This window comes from Anolis carolinensis, chromosome 5 (genome assembly GCF_035594765.1).
Source record: "Anolis carolinensis isolate JA03-04 chromosome 5, rAnoCar3.1.pri, whole genome shotgun sequence".
Classification (NCBI taxonomy): domain Eukaryota; kingdom Metazoa; phylum Chordata; class Lepidosauria; order Squamata; family Dactyloidae; genus Anolis; species Anolis carolinensis.
Window position 1 is genome coordinate 186,785,650 of NC_085845.1, and position 25,570 is coordinate 186,811,219.

Genomic DNA, 25,570 nt, shown 5'->3' on the forward strand with positions numbered 1-25,570 from the left:
TTCTCTATTTTGTAGGCATGTATCCAAAAATAGTGATGATTAGCTAGTGCCTGAAAGTTTACAAAATGTAGCATAATTATTATAAATATTCAGTGTTCTTTATTAAGCAATTTTTCTTAATTTTTGTTTTCTCAATTATACATTGGCCATCAAATGCATCAAATGATTGTTTAGTTGTTATATTTAATGTTTTTTGTGGTCTTTGTAATTGCCTCACCTTACTTAAGAGTTCTGTAACCCTAATTGTTCTGTCTCGTACAAATTTGGCCAACAGTATTGGTGGCATGTACCCTTTACTATCTTAGTTAATAATTATCTTAGTCTGCAATTATCAAGGTTCTGTTATTTAGATGTAACATGGTAACCTTTTCAGTAGTGGTTTGGGGAGAAGGCGAATGTAATGCTTTGCTAAATATTTACCTGTGAAACCAAAATATAAATTGTGAGTTGTACTAGGGCAACTATTCAGTAAGAGTAGCAAAATATATAAAACTGCTGCCAAATATAGTAAGATAGTGATGGCATTTCTTTGAATGTATTTTTCCAGTAGTGATTATGGTGACAATGAAATACTAACATACATATTCTTTAACTTTGTGGTTCAAATCAGGTTGTGATCTGAAAACTGTTTTGAACTGCAAGTCAATACGAACAATTGTTCTCCTTTATATTGAAGAGTATTTTACGATTATAGAGAGAGTGTGGTCATATAAATTAAATGTCAGTGCTGCCACACTAGATTTCCTATGTATTCAGTGTAAAAAAAGTCCATAATATGTTGAAACATGTATTTTCTACATTGTTTTTTAAAATAAATATCTGAAATTTTTACTCTAAATATCTATAAAATTCCAGATTTTGTGAAAATCATATTTTGCAAAGGGTCTTGGAACAGATCTCTTGCGTAATACACAGGCATCATATATTAAAAATGAACTGCTGAATATGTATGTTCAGTTCAGAAGAAACGTTCCCCAGCAAATTAAAAATTTTAGTAGTGTAAAAGGTAGAGTGAAAGGGAAGTAAAGACTGAGGCAGGAAGTAGAAGTCAGAAGATGAACTGATAGTTTGGCATTGAATGGTAATTTATTTCAAGTATACAGGGTCAAAAGATCTGAAATTAGACCAAAGCAACAAGCTTGTGTGCTACCAGGTGGAGCAAAATAATTTCTGTGAAATTTGAAACAAGTTAGGGGGGGGGGGCACAAATGGCTGCATGTGCCTATTGGATCCTCCTCTTCATGGGAGGACACGGAGGCCCACTGCACCCTCTTCTAAGAGGAGAGTTGACACGCGACTATGCAGAGCTGTCAGGAGGACTGGGGCTGGGGCTGTGACATGCCGCTGGGGGCAGGGGCGGAGGCAAGAGCCCAATGCCTAATTTAGTTGCTTGAGATTGGTTGAGCTGCTTAGACAGTTGTCAAGCTGGCCAGAATATGCAAATTAGCTAGTTCGCCTCCCAATTTAAAAGAATATTTGCCTCCAAATTTAAAACAATTGTTTACTGCAACGTGCTCTACATGGGGTTACCTTTGAAGACAGTCTGGAAACTTCAATTAGTCCAATGGGCAGCAGCCAGATTTCTAACTGGGTCAGTGTTCAGGAAGCATACCTCTCCTCTGTTACGTCAGCTCCACTGGCTGCTAGTCTGCTGTCGAGCCCAATTCAAAGTGCTGGTCTCAGCCTATAAATTCCTATATGGTTCTGGTCCAACTTACCTGGACGAATGCATCCCCCTCTATGAGCCTATAAGAGCTTTAAGATCGACTAGAGACGACGAGAGACAGGGCCTTCTCAGTGGTGGCCCCTCAACTGTGGAACCTCCTCCCTAGTGACATCAGGTAGGCCTCATCCCTCCTAGTTTTTTTTGAGAGAGAAAAAACTTAAAACCTGGCTTTTCTCGCAGGTGAATAGGAAACTACCAAATGAGACTTTAACAGCTTGAATAATGGACTATGGATTTTGGAAATCATTTTGTATTAGAGATCATGATTCAGCATTTTATTTGGTTTTAATCTGTTTAATTGATTGATGTGTGTTTTAATTGCTTGTGTTTGTATTGTTGATATTTTGTTGAGATGTATTTTAATATTTGTAAGATGCCTTGAGTCCCCTCTGGGGTAGAGAAAGGCGGGATAGAAATCAAATAAATAAATAGGAGGTAATTGTAGAAAATATCAGCTATGACTGCTCTTATTTTCATATTTGCTAGATAAGAGTTTGAATGATTTACACTTTCCAGATGTTTCTACATCCATAGACTACATAGTTAGAGGTAGTAGATAATAAGAATTTCAGTTCAACAATATATGTAGGGCCACAGGTACACTACTTTGGTAGCTGAGGATTTTCAAAGAAATTTGATTAACACCTTTAACTACTAGAAGCATTAACTAATCTTGGGGATCTTCAAAAAGGTTGCTTTAATACCTTTTGTATTTGGCTCAATTGTTATTCTTCTGATTGTGTAGAAGTCTGTTAAAGCATGTGGTTGAGGAGCATACATGCCCTTCCTAATTGAAACAGACCTTATTTATAATTTGAAATAATTCATTATTTATCATTTATAATTATTTATTTATACATGATTCATCCTAACATTTCTTACACAGCAATCTTAAATTTCTTGACTTGTTTCTTTAGTTCCATTTATGTAATTCAGAATTTTGAAAATAAGAGAAAAATATGAGGAAATGAAATGCCTAGAATATCACCTGCAGCTTACTCTTTATTTGATCAAGCCTATTTCTCCATTTAAAATTGATCAAACTTCTTTTTTGCTGACTGACAATCCCAAGCTTGTGCAGAGGGGGCCAAATGTTCAGAATGCAGCCAGTTCACCGTGACTGATGGCCTTGTAATGAATTCAGCTAATAGGAAACAAATCTGATACTGTCAAATAGGATTAACAGCCAAGTTAGCCAGTTTGAACTGTTTCTGAAAGCCAAGCTGATAAGGGTCAATGAGTTTCTTATAGTCCCTTGAATGGCCTCGTGTTGCCATTTGTATTCTACAAAGGTCTTTCAGATTGTTCTTTTCTTTGTGTTGACCATCTTCTCTAGACTGAATTTATGTTGAAACTGTTCTAATTTCTTCTGCCATTTCCTCTCTTCTGTTTTCTGGCATTGGCGCAGTTGGATGTCTGGAAGCTGACAGAGCCTTCGAGGGTCTTTGTGACCTTTGCTTCGGTAGCTTACAATGACTTTAATCTTTGTCCCCTAAAGTATCAAAAATAAACAGTACAAACTGTATTAAAAATGGGATGCCTTTTGGTGATAATACCCTTCTTGTTTCTCTGAATTCTTCATGAGCTATTGATTCTTTAAGACAAGAATGAATAATAGGTTCTGAGTATTTTCTGTTTTTCTTCACATTTATCTTGTCCAGGAATCATACTCTTCCCATGTTACTCTTACCGCTACCATTCTTTCTCCTTCACTCTCAAAATTTAACTTACAAACTCCTTGAGTCGAAGACCAACATTTTGGTGCACATGAACAATATTGTGTAGTTACGGAGCTTTAAGTACCACATATGCCTGTTCCCTCTTCTGACATTTTTAATGGATTTTTAACTTACCCTGTGTACTCATGTATAAGTCTAGAAATTGTAATTTAAGAAGCCCATATAATTTGGGTTGACTTATCCACAGATCAGTGTAATATACCCTTTCTGTCATCATAGAAGGAACCATCTTCTCTGTGCAAAATGGCAAAAGGCAAAATTTTAGTCCATCCTGGGGAAACCTGAAGGAAGCACCAACCCCCTCTAGTTCTCTGCACTGGCACTGCTTCTAACCTTCCACCTTCACAGAATGACCCTCAATTTATACACAGTCATATCCATAATTTTGACTCCAAAACCAGCCCTTGACTTATACATGAGATCAATGTATTACACTCTAAATATGGAAACAATATTTGCATATAATTTTACACAATCTTATCTGAGGTAAAGGCTCACTTAATGTAATTGAAAGTATTAACCAATACAAAATATTTATTTTATAAGTAGGAAGAGCACAAAGGTTATCCTCTACAGCCACCACGTTGAGTTTTGGAGATAGAGGGAGGTAGCAGTTTTGTTTTTAAACCCTTTCCAGGAAAATGGAAAAAAGAAGAAATAAGAAAGATGACTTGACTTGAAGCAGTTAAATACAGTACAAATGATTCAAAAGACCTACGGTTTATCTTATTTTCGGGCTGCTTATGATTTCTTATAGCTATCTGTGTTCTTGGGCCAGTGATATATTCAGATTTTAGCTGCTATTTTAATCAACAAATTATAGGGAACATGCTTTCCTTTCGTGATTACTGCCTGAAATATGATGAAATTATATAGATACATACTGCAAAGACAAATAATGTAAAACTTTTAAGTTTCTTTGATGTAGAGGACATTATATCATAAATATTGTTATTAATATTATGTTGCTGCTGTATTTGACAATTCACCCTAAAGTACAAAATGTCAAATGGAAAGTTGGCTAAATCAGTCTATCATTTAATCAGTCAGCTAAAACTGAAAAGTTTGCTAGGTAAGAAATTGCAAATTTGCTTGTTCAGTTGCTATGTATAATGATTTTCACTTAAAAACAACAGTACTCTTAGTGTTTACTTTTATACTTTTGTTATCCACAGGACACTCAAGTTTTTTTAATTTTTAAAGCAAACATTTAGAAATTACTTTTGTTGGGAAATTGTACTAGTTCTTTTAATATAATCATATAGAGAATTATTTGCCAGTACTATTTCTTTGGATTCAAAAGTTATTTTGCCGAAAATAATTGAAGTTTCCCCCTTCCTTATGGCCAAATTTAGGTGGATGCTCTTCGCCTACGTCTGGAGGAGAAGGAGACTATGTTGAATAAAAAGACGAAGCAAATTCAGGAAATGGCTGAGGAGAAGGGAACTCAGGCTGGGGAGATTCATGATCTTAAGGATATGTTGGATGTGAAAGAACGCAAGGTTAATGTTCTTCAAAAGAAGGTAGGCTTGTTATCCATAGAAATGTCTGTATTTTAGCAAGAAAGTAATAATTCCCATATAGTAGTGACAAAGGTGTTTCTTAATGGTTATTGAGCTTTTTATTCTAATGGGAGGTAGCTTTGTAATTGGCAACCCCCATTTCATCAAATATGATAAAAAATTTCCATAGACGGGGAAGGATTTGGGAATCTGGAGATAATTTTTTTATTTGTTTTCAAAAAAACAAGTTAGTGTCCTAAGGTGTCCTGGAGACCACATGCAGTCATCTCTACACCCTGTTTAAGAAAAAATATAGGTCAAATTTACTTGTAGTGGATTTTATTGCAGCTGTGGAAGGAATATTATAAATTGTTCAGCAAGCAAACTTCTGTCATAATTTAAATATTTTGACAGTAAAAAGGGATTATAGAGTATCAGTCTTTACTCAAACACTCATAAAAGTCTATTAGGAATATTTCACTGAATTTTGGGAAATAATCTTAAGGTACCTTTCATGTGAATTATATGCTAATACTAATAGGAAGAAAATACTATTTATTTATTTATTTTATTTACAGCATTTATATTCCGCCCTTCTCACCCCGAAGGGGACTCAGGGCGCATCACATTACACATATAGGCAAACATTCAATGCCTTTTAACATAGAACAAGGACAAACAAACATAGGCTCCGAGCGGGCCTCGAACTCATGACCTCCTGGTCAGAGTGATTCATTGCAGTTAATTGCAGCTGGCTTGCTCTCCCGCCTGCGCCACAGCCCGGGCCCCACTAGGGTGACTAAAGACCTATTTGTGACTAAACGTGCATGACACTGTAGAATAAAAATCAAAATATAATTGTCAAGTGAAATGGCATTCAGATATTCTAATTGTAGGGTTGTTGTGTGTTTTCCGGGCTGTATGGCCATGTTCCAGAAGTATTCTCTCCTTATGTTTCGCCCACATCTATGGCAGGCATCCTCAGAAGTTGTGAGGTACCTCACAACCTTTGAGGATGCCTGCCATAGATGTGGGCGAAACATCAGGAGAGAATACTTCTGGAACATGGCCATACAGCCCGGAAAACACACAACAACCCTGTTATTTCAGTCATGAAAGCCTTCAACAACACATTGTTCTAATTATGCTTCAGATTTTGTTGTAATTCCATTCAAATCATTTTTTACCAACCATATACAGTATGGATAATCTTCCCATCCCCTAGATGGCCATAATACATTTATTTTAACATGATCTGAAGGTAATCTCAAATTGAGATATTTTGATAGAGGACTAGGAAGGTCAATATCAGAGTTCACTGTGCACTCCATTATTAATAAATACTTTTATACATATGCATTGAAATGGTCCTCTTGGCATATATTTGTTGTTCCATGGATGCACAAGATGCATTCTCTTTACTTTTTAAAAGGTTGTTCAATATCTTTAAATCGATTGATAGTGTTAAGTATGTACTTATAAGGGGTCAGTGCTTGTTAAGAGTTTGATGAATCTACATCCCTCCATGAATACATCTATGCTTTTCTATTTAATTTCCCATATAGGAGACATTAGGAGCTGACTGGACATTCCTTGCATGAAAATAGCATTAAGTCCATCCTCTTGAAGTTTTCCCCTTGGATTTTATGTTATATTAAATTTCTGAACTTTGTAATAAATCACTGACTTGAAAAATGTAATTGAATGTTTGAATTAAAAGCTCTTTGAGAACCTGTGTTAAAGTACTACAGTTTCCTTGCTTGCTTGACTAACTTGCTGCTGTAGATGCCAACACCAATCCCTTTCTTTCTGGCTCCAAAGACAGTTCATATTAATTTTTACTCTCCTTTGACAGTTTTTGTAGTGAAGGTCATCAGCTGATTACATGCTTTTTCTGGGGCTCTTAAAGCTATAGCAGTAAAATGGATTGCTGTATGTGTCTTATGATCATAGTAAATATACGGTTGATATAGAGGAATGAAAGCTATCAGAGAAGAGGAAAATTAATTCAATTGGGCCATTTCTATACAGCTTTGCATATATCTATCTATCTGTATGGAAACTCAAGAAAACATGGATAGGTTGACTTAAGAAGTGGGAGGAGACATAGAGAGCTTTATGGGCACTAATAAAAAAGACCTGACTCCCCTTATTGTCTGAGGAGGCACAACATTCTGTATGTCCAGTAGGTGCCTCCTATAAAGCAGAGTTCTGATTATTCTTTTTAAAACAAACTTCATGACTATTTCCACTTGACTGATTTTTGATCTGCCTTATTTAAGATTGAGAATCTACAGGAACAACTAAGAGACAAGGAAAAACAGTTGAGCAGCTTGAAAGAGAGAGTAAAATCCCTACAGGCTGATACTACCAACACCGATACTGCCTTGACTACTTTGGAGGAAGCACTTGCTGAGAAGGTATGAAAGAATAGTTATAACTTCATTTAAACATTTAGTTTTCCCCAGGGCAAAACAGAATCTTCTCTTTGTGCAGAGATTTGGAAGAGACCACATGGGCCATTTAGTCCAACCCCCTGCTATGCAGGAAAAGCACAATCAAAGTACCCTTGACAGATGGCCATCCAGCCTCTGTTTAAAACTTTCCAAAGGAGTTTCCAACTGATGTTACGATATGAAATATTTATGGTTAGAATTCTATATTGATATGTACCATAGATAAACCCAAACTATCTTCTCGTCCTCTGAAAGCTACTACAGTTCTTGAGAAATTGTTAAATACAAGCAATATGGATACATACATTTTCATACCTTGGGCATATTGTTGTGCCAATACAGACAACTCTTGTGCATTCATGGAGGGCATGTTAGGAAAAAACATGGATGAGATGTCCTTTGCCCTGTTGGTGACATTTCAAAATGCATTTTTTCTGGTTCAAAAAACGCTGAATGAAATGGGATTTAACATCACACAACATTAATAAATGACAAACTGTTATTTTTTATTTTGTGTCAAAGTGTTGCATAAAGCAATGCTTTTGTGTTGGAAAGATTAGTCATTTACAAGAAACATTGCCCAGGGGATGCCCAACTGTATTTACTCAGTTTCCCCATGACAAACAGTTGAAGTGAATTTTGTTGCCCCTTTGGAAAGCTATTTGTGTAGTATGTATCTTCAAGACACCTTTCCACATATAGCAGATCTACCTATCTCATAAGCTTTTCTTAGGCAAGTAATATTCAGCAATGGTTTTGCCCAGTTCCTTCCTCTAAAATATAGCTTGCAGCACCTGATAGTCAGCACCTGAACATGGTAAAAGTTTGCTTTATCATCTAAAAGGGGTGCCACAAATTAAAGAATCTTAATGTACAGTATTTTACTTCGTAATGAGTTTATAGGCCTGGCTAACAGAATAATTTATTATCTGACTCTACTTCAAAATATATTACAACCAACCGTTTGAATTCTGTGTTAGCAAAGTGAACTTTTGATTTTGCCCTGTTTTATTTTTGGCTCCCATCCCATGCAGATAAATATTAGTTGATGCATCAGTTTTACAAATTATAGCCAATGTTATATTGCATCTTTTTATTATTTCTGATTTTTTTCTATTAAAATGTGTGGTAATACATAGTTCCCTTCAAAACAACAATGACAATTATGTTATTCAATTGTACTGTATATTTTGCAAAAGCTATTTCAGTAAAAATATTTATTTTGCTGGTTTCTCTCCATTTGTTATTTTAATGATTTTGATCTCCTTCTAATAGGGAAAATTTTCAGCAGATACTTATCATATGTATTTAATCTGAATATCAACCATGTATGTGAAAGGTTACTGAAGCTAGCGTACTTCATGTTTTTTCAGCCACTCAGATTGTTTTGACAAAGTTCTTTTTTTTTTCCAGGAGCGTACTATCGAGCGATTAAAGGAGCAGCGGGACAGAGATGAGCGAGAGAAACAAGAAGAGATTGACAATTATAAAAAGGACCTTAAAGACCTAAAAGAAAAAGTTAGTGTCTTACAAGGAGATCTTTCAGAGAAAGAGGTTAGTCTTCTGAATAACAAATAAAAATTCAGACTTATGATGCTAGGAGTTTAGAATTTAAAAAATTGTTTAATGAAATTTGTGCATTAAAATATTGATTGTTTTATAAGGTAGGAGAGGCGATATTTTTCATGTCAGGAGTGACTTGAGAAACGGCAAGTTGCTTCTGTTGTCAGAGAATTGGCCATCTACAAGGATGTTGCCCAGGGGATGCCTGGATGTTTGATGTTTTACCATCCTTGTGGAAGGCTTTTCTCATGTCCCCTCATGGATCTGGAGCTGACAGAGGGAGCTTACCTGCGCTCTCCCGGGTTGGATTTGAGGCAATAATTATTGACCTATTTAATGAACGAATTAAATATGCAATACAAACACAAGTAAGTGTTCAAATCTTATGAAGTCTACTGTAGTGTTACTTAGATTCTCTTGGTATGTTGCAGTTCAGTCCATTGAGCAAATATGAAGAATGTGGATGGTAGCAGGGGAGAAATTGTTATATTTTGGCTTTAAAATCACTGTTATGAAGTAGCAAGCGTGCAATAATTAAGTTTAGAATTTACAACTTGATGAGATGTATGCTAATTTGTTTTTGTGGTGCATAAATAAATTATCTGTCAACATAGAGAAGTCATTGAAGTTTTCATTGTCTTGTCAAAAAACTGCTTAATCTTCTTTATTATAAACTGTATATATATATTAAATTATGAGAACTGAAACTTTCTCCCTAAAAGGCTCTAAAATAACTGAATACTGTTATTTTTGGTTCTCCCTGTATTTATTTTGATCTAGACTACATTGCTGGATTTGAAGGAACATGCCTCATCCTTAGCATCATCAGGTCTGAAGAAAGACTCTAGGTTAAAGACACTAGAAATTGCCTTGGAACAGAAAAAGGAGGAATGCCTGAAACTAGAATCTCAGCTGAAAAAGGTAAATCATTTCCTGTTAAAATGCCCATCTGTAGACTTGTTTTTTTCCCCTTTCAGCTGCTGCTTTGCTCCTGATATACATTGTTGTTTGATTTATGCATTATCACGGAAGGATCAGTGGAGTAAAGGCTGAGGGAAATGTATGATAGGAGCTGTACATGCAGAACCACTTTGCACATTGTGGCAGTAGACAATGGATTTGTAACTCTCATGACTTCTTTCACTGCTTCTGGATCAGTGGTTCTCAACCTGTGGGTCCCCAGGTGTTTTGGCCTACAACTCCCAGAAATCCCAGCCAGTTTACCAGCTGTTAGGATTTCTGGGAGTTGAAGGCCAAAACCTCTGGGGACCCACAGGTTGAGAGCCACTGTTCTGGATACAGTGTGAAGAAAAATGTGAATAATCCCCCAGTGCCTGTGCCGTTCTGACAATTATACAACTCACATACCTTTCATTCAGGGAGATATTTGAATTTGCTGTTCATGTAAGATTGAGAAGCATGGAAAACAAATGCATGTCTTACTTTCTAACATGAAAACAACTAGAGAATAAAGACACTAAAGGAACTATCCTGTTAGGAGTTTGTATTCAGTTAAAGAATTGAATAAAAGCATATACATATATGGCCATGTTAGTCTTTAAAGGTGTGAAATAGTATGGAGTGGAGGGAGTTAAAATCACTTCTGTTGCAGAGAGGTAATGTCTTGATAGGGACCTTAGTATAAAAAGACTAAGCTTATTAAAATGGGGAAATTAGAGTAGTGTAAGTGGCATATTGTGTCAAAGGAAAGCATTCACAGTCTGATTGGACTAATAAGAGTGCAGATGAAAGAACCATAAACTGAGAGGAAAGATATAGAAGAAGAGGAATCTTTCCACACAGCATAATTCCATCTTAAGTTGCAGAAGAAAAGACAGAGACTCGTACAACTTTGCCAGCATATCTAAAGCATTGTGGCTCTGTTTGTTCAGTAATACTCAGGTTTCCTACACTAGTCTTTTGGAAAATGAGTGGAGTAAGATGTATTTGATACATTTGTAGGAATTGTCTTGGAGCCATTAGTAAGAGCCATGGAGCTTCTCTTGGTTTATTGCGATTCTCAGTAAGCCACTAAGCGTTCAGATAAAATGGTCAGGAGTCGAATCTTAATCTTTGATGCATTTTAAAAAGAAAATGAAATTGAAATAACTTATGGAAAGCACAATCAGGAAAAATATAATATTGCAGTTGAAGCAGTTTTTTTCACAAATATTTCCCATGATAAGAACAAAAATTCAACAAAACTGCATAATCCAATATAAGCGTGAGATTCATGGGACTCTCCAAAGGTTGTTGGACTGCAACTTTTGCATAGCCAATTACGAAGAATGTTGTCCAACAGCATCTGGAAGGTCACTTGATTCTTACCCTGATCAACATGTTGTGGCACTGTATAAATTCAAATTGCACATAAAATGTTTGTTCTTCCACAAGATGGAAAACATACATATAACTTGCATTCCTGGAATTTCTAACCTGCCCTTCTTTTCACTTGCCATCTTTCAGTGTCTGCTGTAGGCAGTGTGCAAGACTACAGGTCTCATGGGTCACAGTGTACTTGAGTATGGTTATGACAGCTGAATTGTGCAACTAATATATTACTGTTAATGTGTAGATGTAGCTGCTAGCCTGATCTGTGATTCAATTTTCTGCCCTTTGAACTTGTATGTGTATATGTATATTTTACATACAATAGTGGCCACATTGTAATAATTGTGCATTCAGATCTTGAATTGCACTGCCTTTTAAAATTTATAAGGTATAGTTCATGTTTTCAGGCTGTCGACATATTCTATCAAGGAAATACATGTTGAAGAGTTTAACCTTAATTATTCTGATATAGTGAGTAAAATTGTAATTTGGTTTAATCAAGGCTTCTTTTTCCAAACAGCTTTTCAAATGCTCATTGACTTAGATAAGTTATCTGCAACCAAAGGTTTTTCAAAGTTATATGCAGAACACAAAATGGAAGCAGAAAAACCTTGATATGGCAGGATAAAAACTGTGTTAATTTTATTCTTACAGTCTTATAACCTTTATTTTGGTTTATACCTAAATTTACATTCTTTTGTAAGAAATGTCTTTACATCATTCTTTAGTCTATTCGCTTGTTACATCTTTTCTCTCTCTTGAACTGTTCCTTTTCCCAATTCTTCCCCTCTTTTCCTGTCTTTCTCCTTAGCATCCTGAAGTCTTATTGAGTCATCCATCCAAGCCAGTAAGTGCCAAGTAGAAGGCCATTGCCAGCCCCATTATATTGTTTGTTCTGAATGTATATTCACCCTGTAATTTTTAGCCACCACAATATATATTTGGCAGGTGGGTAAGGAAAAGTTAAAAAATTCAGTGCGGTGTGACTGTGAACGTTGCAAGAAAATGTGTGTTGGCTTATTCTGTTGCTGTTTTCTTTCCTTTACAAACAAGATGGGTTCTATAGGTTTGTTCTTAAATTGAAATTGTATGTAGGTCAGAACAGATACATTTTTAAAATGTAACTCCAGCCAAAAAAAGTGTTGTTTTAGTTTTGGATAGCACCGGGGGTGGGGGTGGGGTTAATACCCCTGTAAAGTTTGTTTTGCTGTCTGTGCCCCAGTTCAGAAGATTTCACTTCATATCTCTGTGACAATTGGAATTTGAAAATTGTGAGTTGCCATAGAAACCAGGATTGCCGATTAATTTTCAGTGGAGGCACTTTTCCCCATGATAACTCTTACAGAAGTGAATTCCCCTTCCTAAGGGTCTATTTCTTCTCATTTCTTGATCTCTCTCTCTCTCTCTCTCTCTCTTTCTCTCTCTCTCACACACACATATATACAGGAGTGGTATGTTTATAACTTGGGGACTGTCTGTACTTAGGATGCTTCCACACATTCCCATAATCCATAATCCCAACAAAAAAACCTGGGCTTTCCCATTGGGTGGCTAAATGTCACCCTGATTACAATTGGGATGGCATGCAGCCCCCCCGAAGCCCCCCACCCCCAAATTTCCTCATGAAAAGTAAACAAAACTTACCTGGCTGCCTTACCGTTCTAGGAGGGCGCGAGAAAATGATAATAGAATCGTAGAGTTGGAAGAGACCTCGCGGGCCATCCAGTCCAACCCCCTGCAAGAAGCAGGAAAATCTCATTCAAAGCACCCCCGACAGGTGGCCATCCATCCTCTGCTTAAAAGCCTCCAAAGAAGGAGCCTCCACCACTGTCCGGGGGAGACAGTTCCAGTGTTGAACAGCTCTCACAGTGAGGAAGTTCTTCCTGATGTTCAGGTGGAATCTCCTTTCCTGTAGTTTGAAGCCATTGTTCCATGTCCTAGTCTGCAGGGCAGCAGAAAACGAGCTTGCTCCCTCCTCCCTATGACTTCCCTTCACATACAGTAGAGTCTCACTTATCCAAGCTAAACGGGCCAGCAGAAGCTTGGATAAGCGAATATCTTGGATAATAAGGAGGGATTAAGGAAAAGCCTATTAAACATCAAATTAGATTATGATTTTACAAATTAAGCACAAAAATTTCATGTTATACAACAAATTTGACAGAAAAAGTAGTTCATTACGCAGTAATGTTATGTTGTAATTACTGTATTTACAAATTTAGCACCAAAATATCACGATATATTGAAAACATTGACTACAAAAATGGCTTGGATCATCCAGAGGCTTGGATAAGCGAGGCTTGGATTAGTGAGACTCTACTGTATTTGTATATGGTTATCATGTCTCCTGTCAGCCTTCTCTTCTGCAGGCTAAACATACCCAGTTCTTTAAGCCGCTCCTCGTAGGGCTTGTTCTCCAGACCCTTGAACATTTTAGTCACCCTCCTCTGGACGCTTTCCAGCTTGTCAATATCTCCCTGCAATTGCGGTGCCCAGAATTGGACACAGTATTCCAGGTGTGGCCTGACCAAGGCAGAATAGAGGGGTAGCATGACTTCCCTGGATCTAGACGCTATACCCCTATTTATGCAAGCCAAAATCCCATTGGCTTTTTTGCCGCCACATCACATTGTAGGCTCATGTTTAACTTGTTGTCCACAAGGACTCCAAGGTCTTTTTCACACACATACTGTTGTCGAGCCAGGCATCGTCCCCTATTCTCTATCTGCATTTCATTTTTTCTGCCTAAGTGAAGTTTCTTGCATTTGTCCCTGTTGAACTTCATTTTGTTAGTTTCGGCCCATCTCTCTAATCTGTCAAGATCGTTTTGAATTCTACTCCTGTCTTCTGGAGTGTTAGCTATCCCTCCCAGTTTGGTGTCATCTGCAAACTTGATGATTGTGCCTTCTAACCCTTCATCTAAGTCGTTAATAAAGACGTTGAACAGAACCGGGCCCAGGACGGAACCCTGCAATACTCCACTTGTCACTTTTTTCCAAGATGAAGGCGATGCATTGGTGAGCACCCTTTGGGTTTGTTCGCTTAACCAATTACAGATCCACCTAACTGTAGTTTTGCCTAGCCCACATTTGACTAGCTTGTTTGTCAGAAAGTCATGGGGGACCTTGTTGAAGGCTTTACTGAAATCCAGGTAGGCTACATCCACGGTATTCCCTGCATCTACCCAGCTTGTAACTCTATCAAAAAAAGAGATCAGAATAGTCTGGCATGATTTGTTTTTGGTAAATACGTGTTGACTATTAGCAATGACCACATTTGTTTCTAAGTATTTGCAGACCACTTTCTTAATGATCTTTTCCAGAATCTTGCCTGGTATTGATGTGAGGCTAACTCAGACGGTAATTGTTTGGGTTGTCCTTTTTTCCCTTCTTAAAGATAGGGACCACATTCGCCCTCCTCCAATGTGCTGGGACTTCTCCCGTTCTCCAAGAACTCTCAAAAATGATTGCTAGTGGTTCTGAAATAACTTCCGCTAGTTCCTTCAATACTCTTGGGTGTAGTTGATCCAGCCCTGGAGACTTAAATTCATTTAGAGCAGCCAGGTATTCCTGGATGACTTCTTTCCCTATTTGAGGTTGGATTTCCCCCAATCCTTCATCCACTCCATGTTGCTGAGGTTGAGGCTGGCTTTCTTTTTTTGAGAAGACTGAGGCAAAGAAGCCATTAAATAGTTCTGCCTTTTCCCTTTTCCCTGTCAGAATTTCCCCATCTTCTCCTCGCAGAGGCCCTATTGCCTCCTTGTTCTTTTTTTTCCCTACCGACATAATTGTTTTTAATGTCTCTGGCAAGCCTGAGCTCGTTTTGCGCTTTGGCCTTGTGAACCTTTTCCCTACAGGAGTTGGCTATTTGTTTGAATTCTTCTTTGGTGATTTCTCCCTTTTTCCACTTCTTGTGCATGTCTTTTTTTTTAGTCTTAGACCAGTTAGAAGTTCTTTGGACATCCATTCTGGTTTCTGACATTAATGCATCATTTCAATAGATTATATGGATCATCTGCCTTTCTTAACATAATTCTTTTTCCAACCTGGAATTGGATATCAAGCCACAGTTGAAGTGGTGCCAAATTTCCTTAAATCCTCAGTGTAGATCAGGCATAGGCAAACTTTGGCCCTCCAGGTGTTTAGAACTTCATCTCCTATAAATCCCAGCCAGTTCACTGGCTGTTAAGAATTGTGGGAGTTGAAGTCAAAAAACACCTGGAGGGCCAAAATTTTCCCATGCCTGGTATAGATGCATCAGTGGTCTCAAGATATCCAATGAGCTTTATCCCTGAGAGAAATTTGAATGTAGATCTCTAGAAATCTGGTCTGATTCCCTGAGTAGTAACACATTATTCAAGAAATTTTCATCCAAAATTTAGATATTTTTATCTTATAATATTCTACTGATAACATCTCATTTAGTTGTTGAATGGGATAACTGAAGACAGTTGAGAAACTTTAAGCAATCTATTAGTTTGAATATTTCCTTCCCACTATGCAGTAAATCACCCTAACTTCTTTGTTCAACTAAATGCAGAACAGCATTCTATTACCAGTTATGTGAATTTTGTGATAAGGCCAAACAGTTCAAAACTGGTTTCAAATCATTGAGGTGAGAGAACCCTAGTTAGCCTGAACTGTGATGACCATCTGGTGCTATAATAGCTTGTAACTGCATTTAAGTTACAATGGGGGGGGGGCACTCTCAGCGGGGAGTGTGCAGTCCCTTGCCTGTTTCCTGGTTTCTTAACCATAATTAAGAGAATCCCAGATATTAATCTAGGCTCTCAGTGTCCATCTGCTTTGCATCTGACCTTAGGATTTAAGAAGGCACTCCCGGCAGAGAAATAATCAGCAAGATCAGCTAATTGTCTGCAATAAATAGTCTACATCAGTGACCAGCTACCATACTAATTTATTTCTCTCTTATACCTTCATAAATTTTCCAGCATGGTGGGTGGGATGAGCAAAACCAGTTCCCTTTCTTTAAGTAAATGGTCTCTAATAGATGATTTGAAGTTCATGGAGGAAGATACAAGCTGATGCCTTGAAGTTGCTAAAAATACATGCCAAATGAGTTTTTGAATTGCAAATTACTTTACCATTTTTAGATATTTGCATGAGAGAAGCATTTGGTACCATAAAAGGAGCCAAGATAAAAATGGTGAATAGGTGAATGCCTGATCGATACTTACCATACTTTCCTCCAATACCTACACGTGTAACTGTTAATATTACCCTAAAACTTTCTGTTGAGGCAAATAGTACAATCAAGACTTTTTATTTATGCCATACTTTCATTAAATTAACATTTCTAAATGGAACACCTTAGAGTCCTGTAAACTATTTCAAGGTTGATAGTTCTTCCTCCTCCCATCTGTTTTAAGTCGATAGCTACATGAAGGTACTTGTTAATAACTCAAAATCATGAATGGTTTCACTAGAAAAATAAGGAGGTACAAAAGGGGCGAGAAGTACGTTGGGAATATGTAACAAGCCTTGTCACATGCCAGATTTCTAAAAGAGGTAACAATGTATTTCATTTTTAGATTCTTAAACTTGTTCAGAAATAACATTTTCAGATAGGGCAATGAACCAGAAACCAGTAGGTCTTCATATTCCTTCCTTTTTTCACACACCCCTTTCTTTTACAGACAATATTTAACTATGTTCATTTACACTATAACTTCCCATTATATCATCTGTAGAAAATTCTGATTTTGTCCGTATTAACAAGGATCAATCCAGGTCAGAAAACTGTTGTTAAGCTACAATTCTGCTTTCCACACCTAATGATAAATTCTGTTCAGTGCACAAAATCACAGTGCTAAAATCTGCTTGTTATAGGAGGAAGAAAGGCATGGAGCACAGGAGAAGAGTGTAGAAACAGTACTTGTTCTTGTTAAAAATGTTTTTGAACAGGAAATGTTACATCTAAATGAGTTAACTTTCTTTAAAACATGCTCCAAAGCCACTTTTCTGTCTTTAAACCCCTGCATTCCCCAAACTACCATTTTTAGGCTAAAAAATAAAGGTAAATTACCTCACTTTAAATTTTTACATATAAATCTACCTTTTAGACGCATTGTTGTCCCCTGACACTGTTTAGCAAGGGAAAGAAATATTAATTTTATCTTTTCTACACACTTCCAATTGTGTGTGTGTGTGTGTGTGTGTGTGTGTGTGTGTGCGCATATGTATTTTTTGTTAATCCATACAGCAATTTGATAGCCCCAGGGAATGTCCAGTGGAAGTTGACCATAGTGTTATGCTGGAGGACATAGAGATTACTAGAGATACGTTCTCTCAGGTAAAAAAAAAATAGTGTTTTCCACTTTCAGGGGGTTCTGCATCACTAACCCCAGCAAACGTAGAGGGCTGAATGTAATTCCTTCCAATATTCATCTGTGAGATCATTAGACAGGATTCTGTAAAATGCAGTGTTGGACAGTTCCCTCTCAGCCTCTTGTATGCAGTCAGATGTATCACTTTTGACTACAGCTTCTCCTTTGTCAACCTCTTTGACGACAGTATTAGAATTGTTCCTGAGACTGTACAGGCAGTCCCTGAGTTACAAACATCTGACTTATAAATTACTCATAGTTAACAAGTGGAGGGAGATAGCAGGAAGTGAGAGAAATCTGCCCCTCAGAAGGCAAATTCACTCCTGAAAGAGTTATTGTGGGGATAGGGGGTCTGAAGCTTTATCACCAATCCTTGTTTCCACATCAAGCAAAATTTTTCAAAATCCAATTATCACAGGGAAAGAAGGTCAAGTGAAATCTTCTGAACAGGGGCACAGACAGCAAAACAAACCTCACAGGGGTAATCCAAAGCCTCTGTGTGTGTGTGTGTGTGTGTGTGTGTACATATACATATATACATACAAACATACAAGCTTTGTATTGCTGGAGTTACTGTACCTGTTTCAACAAAGGTGGAGGCATTACTTTTCATTCAACCCTTCTACACTACAATACTCTCGGAGTAATAAAAAGAACTTTCCATGGGCTCCTCATGATGAGTCAGGCGTGGAACTAGACATCTACAGAGAATGCTTCAGTCACTGTAACCAGACAGAAATAACCAATAAGACCTGTAATTTATGACATGATTTCAGCTGTAAGGATCAAGATCCAATACAAGCAGTCCCCAAGTTACGAACAAGATAAGTTTGGTAGGTTTGTTCTTTAATGGAATTCGAATGTAAGTTACTTGGGTTTGGATGGGAATATTTTAATAAATCAAATGCAGAAATAATTCTTAGAATGTGCTCTTTAACTACCACCATTCACTTTTCCACATAATCACCAGACAATTGGATACATTTCTGCCAACGATGAACAAGTTTTCTGAAGCTGTCACAGAAGAAGTTGACACTCTGTTTCCGCAGCCAGTGTCTCACAGTTTTCTCAACGTTTTCATCAGAAGCATGATGATGTCCCCATAGATCTTCTTTCATTATTGGGAACAGATGGAAGTGCTAAATCTGGACTGTATGGAGGATGCCGTACGGTGGTGAGATCCAGTCTCTGAAGTTCTGCTGTGGTGGCATGTGCAGTGTGTGGTCTGGCGTTGTCATGCTGCAGGAAAACATTTCCTTTTCCTTTCGGACCCTTGTTAGCCATTGTTTCAAAGTTCACAGCTCTGAATTTATTGTTGTTCCGTGTTCAAGGAAATCAACATGGATAACACCATCTGCATCCCAGAACACTGTTGCCATGATTTTTCCAGCTGAGGGCTGTGTCTTGAATTTCTTTTTCTGGGGCGAGTCTTTGTGTCGATATTCCATAGACTGTCGCTTCGTCTCTGGGTCATAATGGTGTACCCATGTTTCGTCTCCTGTCACAATTGAATGGAGAAAGGCGTCACCTTCATCCTTGTAATGCGAGAGGAGTTCCTGGCAAATTTCAAGTCTGTTCGCTTTCATTTCAGGCGTCAGCATCCTGGGTACTCATCGTGCACAGATCTTCCGATAGCCAAGCAAAGCAATAATGTGACCCACACGTTCTTGTGAAATGCCAATTATGTTTGAAATTTCTCTCTGAGTGATACGACGATAATCCTGAATCAATCTGTCAACCTTTCACTTGTGAAACTTGTTGGTTGCTGTCACAGGACATCCAATTCTTTGTTTGTCACGCAAGTCAGATGTTCCCACCTCAACATCTTTAAACTTACTCGCCCAACGACGCACAGTACTCACATCAACACAATCACCATAAACAGCTTGCATTCTCTGATGAATCTCCTTTGGGGTGACACCTTCTGCTGTCAAGAATTCAATGACTGCACATTGCTTAAGTCGCATTGATGGACCGTCTGTGCAGGGTTCCATACTTCACACTTTAACAACACAACCATTCAATGCTAAGGCTTCCTGCCAAATGGAACCGTAGAGGAGGAGAACAAGCCAGTACCTGTACTGCTATCTGTTGAGGAGTTACGAAGGTGGAAGCATTACTTTTCATTCAGCCGTCGTATATTGGTTTAATGTTGTGCTGTGGAGACAGAGTTGAGTTGTCCTGACTGGTGTCATTATCCTTGAAATATTTCTTAAGATGTAAGCAGTGGAAGACCTCCAAATGACCACAGAAATGTATTGTTTGTGGGTTTGGAGGGACAGAAGGTTAAGGCATGACAGAACAAACACCTCTGCTTGAATCAGAGTGCAGCTTGATATTGTCTGGCTTTATGGAGTTCCTGTTGTCTTGTACAAATGCTTCTTTTCCTTTTATTTCAACAGGAAAGAGAAATGTGCCTTGTAGATGGTTGCATGTCCATTGATGACTTGTGTAGAGACTTGCCCCTTGCTTGTACTTTTAGAAAGCCCCTTGCTTTGTACTTGTTCTTTTCTTATATGCTGTGCAAAAAATACAGCCTCCTTGAGGGAATACTACACAGTCTGTCACTGTAGTCCTTAGTGGGCTCTTCACCTGCCGACCTTTTGGAATGGCATCCTGTTGCTTGCATTGTAGAGGTTAATGATGTATGTTTGTATTTGAAATGCAGTCATTCCACCATGTTTGCAGTTTAAGCATTTGCAGATTTGATTTATTTGCGGTCTTGTATTTGCCACCACCTCAGCTTGTACCCTACATGCAAATTTAAAAGTATGATATCTCTAGACTGGAGGTTGAGCATAGAATCATGCAGGGCATTTCTGTAAGCATTTGTAGGTCCTGCAGGGTGACACTGTGCCAACTTATTGCAGAAGTTGACCATAGTAGAATCAACATGGAGAACCCAATTTAACCGAGGGGGTGTGTGTCTTGTACCTAAAATTCTCACAAATGTAGAGGTCTGACTATATATCCTCAAACCCTAATCCATTGACAGTGGATTGAAAAGTGACTGATTTCTTACCATATACTACAACACTAGTTAACACCCAAGCCTCATAAGCTCTCTTAGCCAGTTTATCATATGGCCTTTTGGTTCCCAGCCATCATCACACTACTTTCCAATAACTCACTCCACCATTCTTAACTTCTCTATTTTCCCTGGCATTAGGCAGCATCTTCCCTCCTATCTTTGTACCTCCCTCGCAAAAAACTATACTCAACACCTTATCACCATAAAACTGAATTTGTCATCACCATACTCACAAGTTTTGCATTCATGCATACAATCTGCTAATAAAGATCTATTCCTAGGCACCTCACTTCATGCGATGGAAGGATGGGTGCTTCTTTTGTAATTTATACATATATAATTTTGTTGTATGATGTACAATGACAATAAAGTTATTCCATTCCATTCAGCTGAGGAGTAAACTTGATCTATGAAGGCTTATGCTATCAATTTCTTTTTCTCAGTCATTAAAGTGCTATAGCAGTGGTTCTCAACCTGTGGGCCGTGAGACCTAAAATTAGGTCTGTGAGACATGCAGAGGAAAAAATTATTGGTGTCTTCATTTTTAAGCCTGTTTCTGGGGTTATTTGGGGTGATCTCTTTTTTCTGATCTCTTTTTTCGATAGAGTTACGAGTTGGGTCAATACGCCGTGGATGTAGCGTACCTAGATTTCAGTAAGGCCTTCGACAAAGTCCCTCACAACCTTCTGGCAAACAAACTAGTAAAATGTGGGCTAGACAAAACTATGGTTAGGTGGATCTGTAATTGGCTAAGCAAACGAACCCAAAGGGTGCTCACCAATGCGTCATCTTCATCTTGGAAAGAAGTCACGAGTGGAGTGCCGCAGGGCTCCGTCCTGGGCCCGGTTCTGTTTAATATCTTTATTAATGACTTAGACGAAGGGTTAGAAGGCACGATCATCAAGTTTGCAGATGACACCAAACTGGGAGGGATAGCCAACACTCCAGAAGAAAGGAGCAGAATTCAAAACGATCTTGACAGATTAGAGAGATGGGCCGAAACTAACAAAATGAAGTTCAACAGGTACAAATGCAAGATACTTCACTTCGGCAGAAAAAAAGGAAATCAAAGATACAGAATGGGGGACGCCTGGCTAGACAGCGGTACATGTGAAAAAGATCTTGGAGTCCTTGTGGACAACAAGTTAAACATGAGCCAGCAATTTGATGCGGCTGCTAAGAAAGCCAATGGGATTTTGGCCTGCATCAATAGGGGTATAGCGTCTAGATCCAGGGAAGTCATGCTACCCCTCTATTCTGCCTTGGTCAGACCACACCTGGAATAGTGCGTCCAATTCTGGGCACCACAGTTGAAGGGAGATATTGACAAGCTGGAATGCGTCCAGAGGAGGGCAACTAAAATGATCAAGGGTCTAGAGAACAAGCCCTATGAGGAGCGGCTTAAAGAACTGGGCATGTTTATCCTGCAGAAGAGAAGGCTAAGAGGAGACATGATAGCCATGTACAAATATGTGAGGAGAAGTCATAGGGAGGAGGGAGCAAGCTTGTTTTCTGCTGCCCTCCAGACTAGGACACGGAACAATGGCTTCAAACTACAGGAAAGGAGATTCCACCTGAACATCAGGAAGAACTTCCTCACTGTGAGAGCTGTTCAACAGTGGAACTCTCTCCCCTGGACTGTGGTGGAGGCTCCTTCTTTGGAGGCTTTTAAACAGAGGCTGGATGGCCATCTGTCGGGGGTGCTTTGAATGCAATTTCCGGCTTCTTGGTGGGGGGTTGGACTGGATGGCCCATGAGGTCTCTTCCAACTCTACTATTCTATGATTCTATGATGATTAAAAAAATTGCATTGGATAGACCACATCAGCTCTAGATTATTAAATATGGTTTTCTGTGGGCAAGCAGATGGCGACTACTGGATGGCATATGTTCTGTATCAGAAACTGGAGCTGATGTGGTCTATCCAATGCAATTTTCTGAATCAGCACCCCAAATAACCTTACCGAATCTAAAGTTGACCAAAAATTCATTTGTAACCCTTTTGGTACTAATGTTGGAGAATGGTCCCTGATCAAAGTGATCCCTAATCAAGTAGTCCCTGGTCAAAGTGGTCACTAGTCAAAAAAAGGTTGGGATCCACTGCACTATAGGATCCCTTTTCATATAAATATTATAGACCAACATGGTTGTGTCTTGAACATTCTGGCCCTTTGGTTTCTAGGTTAGTTTTGGTGCTGGAGAGTTGTGTGAGATGCAGGTGGGCAAATTGGTTTTCTTCATTATTTCCTCCTGTAGTATTTATGTGGTGAAAAGAATTGAGAGAAATACTGAACTAGAAAATAACTAGCTGTACCCGTCCGTGCGTTGCTGTAGCTTATGGGAATCCTTTGTTGGCCAGGTGGAACAGCAGTGAATAGCCTTTATAGCCTCAAAGCCTGGCCATTTTCCTCTTATGGGAATCCTTGTTTGGTGAGCTGGAATACAATGGAATAGGCTTGCTGCTTGGAAGGCTGGGTACTTGCATTCTAGGGGAATAGTTTTTTGGGCTGCTAGATTTGCAGTGAATAGCCTCACTACTTCAAAGCCTGGCTGCTTGCTACCTAGGGGAATCTTTGGTTGGTCAGCTTCAATAATACAGAGTAGTATCATTGCTTCAAAGCCTGACCACCTTTTACCAAGGTTAATCCTTTGTTAGTCTAGTTGAATTGCACGGAATGGCCTTGCAGCTTCAATGACTGGCTGTGTTATACCTAGGGGAATCCTTGTTTGGCGAGCTGGAGTAGCACCCTCAATCAAAAAGCTGCTTTGAAGCCTGGCTACTTCCTTTGTAGGGGAATCCTTGTTTGGCCAGCTTGAATTGCACTGAATAGTCTTGCAGCTTAAAAGCTTGGCTGCTTTCTACATAGGGCATCCTTGCTAGGCCAGATAGAATGGGATGGAGTACCCTTGCTACTTGCAAGCCTGACCGCTTTCTACCTTGTGGAATCATTGGTTGGCCAGATTGAATGGCAATGAATAGTCTTGGTGTGGGAAGTATGGATTCTGCAATTAATCATCTTGATTAGCATTTAATGGCCTTGCAGCTTCAAAGCCTGGCTGCTTCCTCCTTTGTTGGGAGATGTTAGCTTGCTCTGGTTGTTTCCTTTCTGGAATTTCCATTTTCAGTGTTGCTCTTTATTTACTGTCCCGATTTTAGAGATTATGTTGTTCTGTATTATTATACCATAGTAATTATTATATTTATAATCTTATATTATCTGCTTAGAACTGGATTATATGAGGCCCCTTCTGCACATGGATTATATGGCAGTCTGGACTCAAGATAATCCAGTTCAAAGCAGATACTGTGGATTATATGCCTTGGCATTCTGGGTTATATAGCTGTGTAGAAGGGCATTGAATCTACACTGCCATATAATGCAGTTCAAATCAAATCATCTGTATTTTATAGGCATTGTGGAAGAGGCCTAAGTGAACCCTACCTGTCCCCTGGGCGCCATTGTGGCTGAAGAGATTGCTATGACACGAAGGGGCAGGGCCTAAAGCCCCCCCCCCGCCCCCCCCCCCCCCCCCCGGCTTTCAAATTGGATGTCTATGTGTTTCTGTGTGTGCGAGGATTTGATTGAATTTTAATTTTGTTTATCCATCATGTAGGGTCTAGTACTTTTCTTTCCTATGTGAATTTGAGGCTATCGTTTTTCAGTGGTTGTTGTGGTGGTGATGCCATGCGCCTTGAAGTTTGTTTCCGACTTTACACTAATCGTAAGGTTAACTTATCACATGATTTTCTTTGCAAGCTTTGTTCAGACTAAATTTGCCCTTGCCTTTTTTCTGATGACATGATTTGCTCAAGATCATCCAATAAGTTGCTATGGCCAAGTGGAGATTAGAACCCTAGTCTCCGGAGTTCTGGCTCTCTAATGTATACTCATGAACAAGTTGATTTTGTGTATAAGTTGAGGGCAGGTTTTGTGGCCCAAAATATGGATTATGATATGACCATGGATAATTTGAGAGTCATTCCGCAGAGAGGGGAAACCATCTCTGCTGCACCACACATCCACCATTTCTCCATCCAGACATTTAAAAAGGACAGAAGCAGCACCACAGCTAAGAGTAGAGAAGATCATTGTCCTTTTTAGGTTGCTCCTTTTGCCGCTCAGAGAAGAGAACCGTTCCTTTTTTAAAATAATGATTAAGTACAATACTGGTTACATTGACCTGTGGATAGGTTGACATAGTTTGTTGGGGTTGATTTTTACTAACAATTTCTAGACTTATACATAGGGTAACTCCCTTAAAGGCTCTTGCCTCTAGAAAACCTAGAACAGAGCATGATGACTTCTGGCTGGCCATAATTGTAAAGAGTTTGGTGTACTATAGATCCTTGCATTGATATAGCAGAATGTTTCTTATATCAGTCTTTAGAACAGAAGGCTTTCTGTTGTGAATGTGAACAACATCTGTTAGAATATCTTTTTATACAGGCTCATGAAGCAACATTGGAGGCAAAGTCCAGTCCAGAGATGAGTGACCGATTTCAGCTGTTGGAACGAGAGGTAATACGGCACCGGGAAGAGTCCTGTAAAGCTCAAGCTGAAGTGGATCGTCTATTGGAAATCCTGAAGGAGATGGAAAATGAGAAGAATGATAAAGATAAGAAGATAGCAGAACTGGAAAGGTAAGGGTATAGCATTTTGGGACACAAAGGCTAGACAAAAGCTTCTAAAGCTAGGACATTTGAGCTTACTTGATTTTTTAAAAGAACTTGATGTTTCAAAAAGAGATGCTACTGTTTCTGAAGTTTGTGTTGATAGTAGGAGCAAAGATCTGCTGAATTCCTATGCAGTTGACACTTAGTGAAATATTAGTTTCGGATACATGTGCTTCTGTTGGTGATAGCCCTGTGCATATT

The 25,570-nt window shown here is 38.6% G+C and overlaps 1 protein-coding gene across 18 annotated transcripts in view; it reads left to right on the forward strand.

The window, feature by feature from the left end:
- erc1 (ELKS/RAB6-interacting/CAST family member 1) overlaps positions 1-25,570 on the forward strand; it is a 233,005-nt gene that overhangs the window by 61,632 nt on the left and 145,803 nt on the right. For 9 of the 18 annotated variants that reach the window (XM_062981131.1, XM_062981141.1, XM_062981132.1 and 6 more), the window contains 6 exons: positions 4,821-4,988; positions 7,250-7,387; positions 8,837-8,977; positions 9,767-9,907; positions 12,129-12,164; positions 25,143-25,336. In XM_062981131.1, coding sequence (XP_062837201.1) covers positions 4,821-4,988; positions 7,250-7,387; positions 8,837-8,977; positions 9,767-9,907; positions 12,129-12,164; positions 25,143-25,336 — 818 coding nt within the window. The remainder of the gene's footprint in view (positions 1-4,820; positions 4,989-7,249; positions 7,388-8,836; positions 8,978-9,766; positions 9,908-12,128; positions 12,165-25,142; positions 25,337-25,570) is intronic. The other 9 variants (XM_062981134.1, XM_062981135.1, XM_062981145.1 and 6 more) reach the window with 1 other exon arrangement.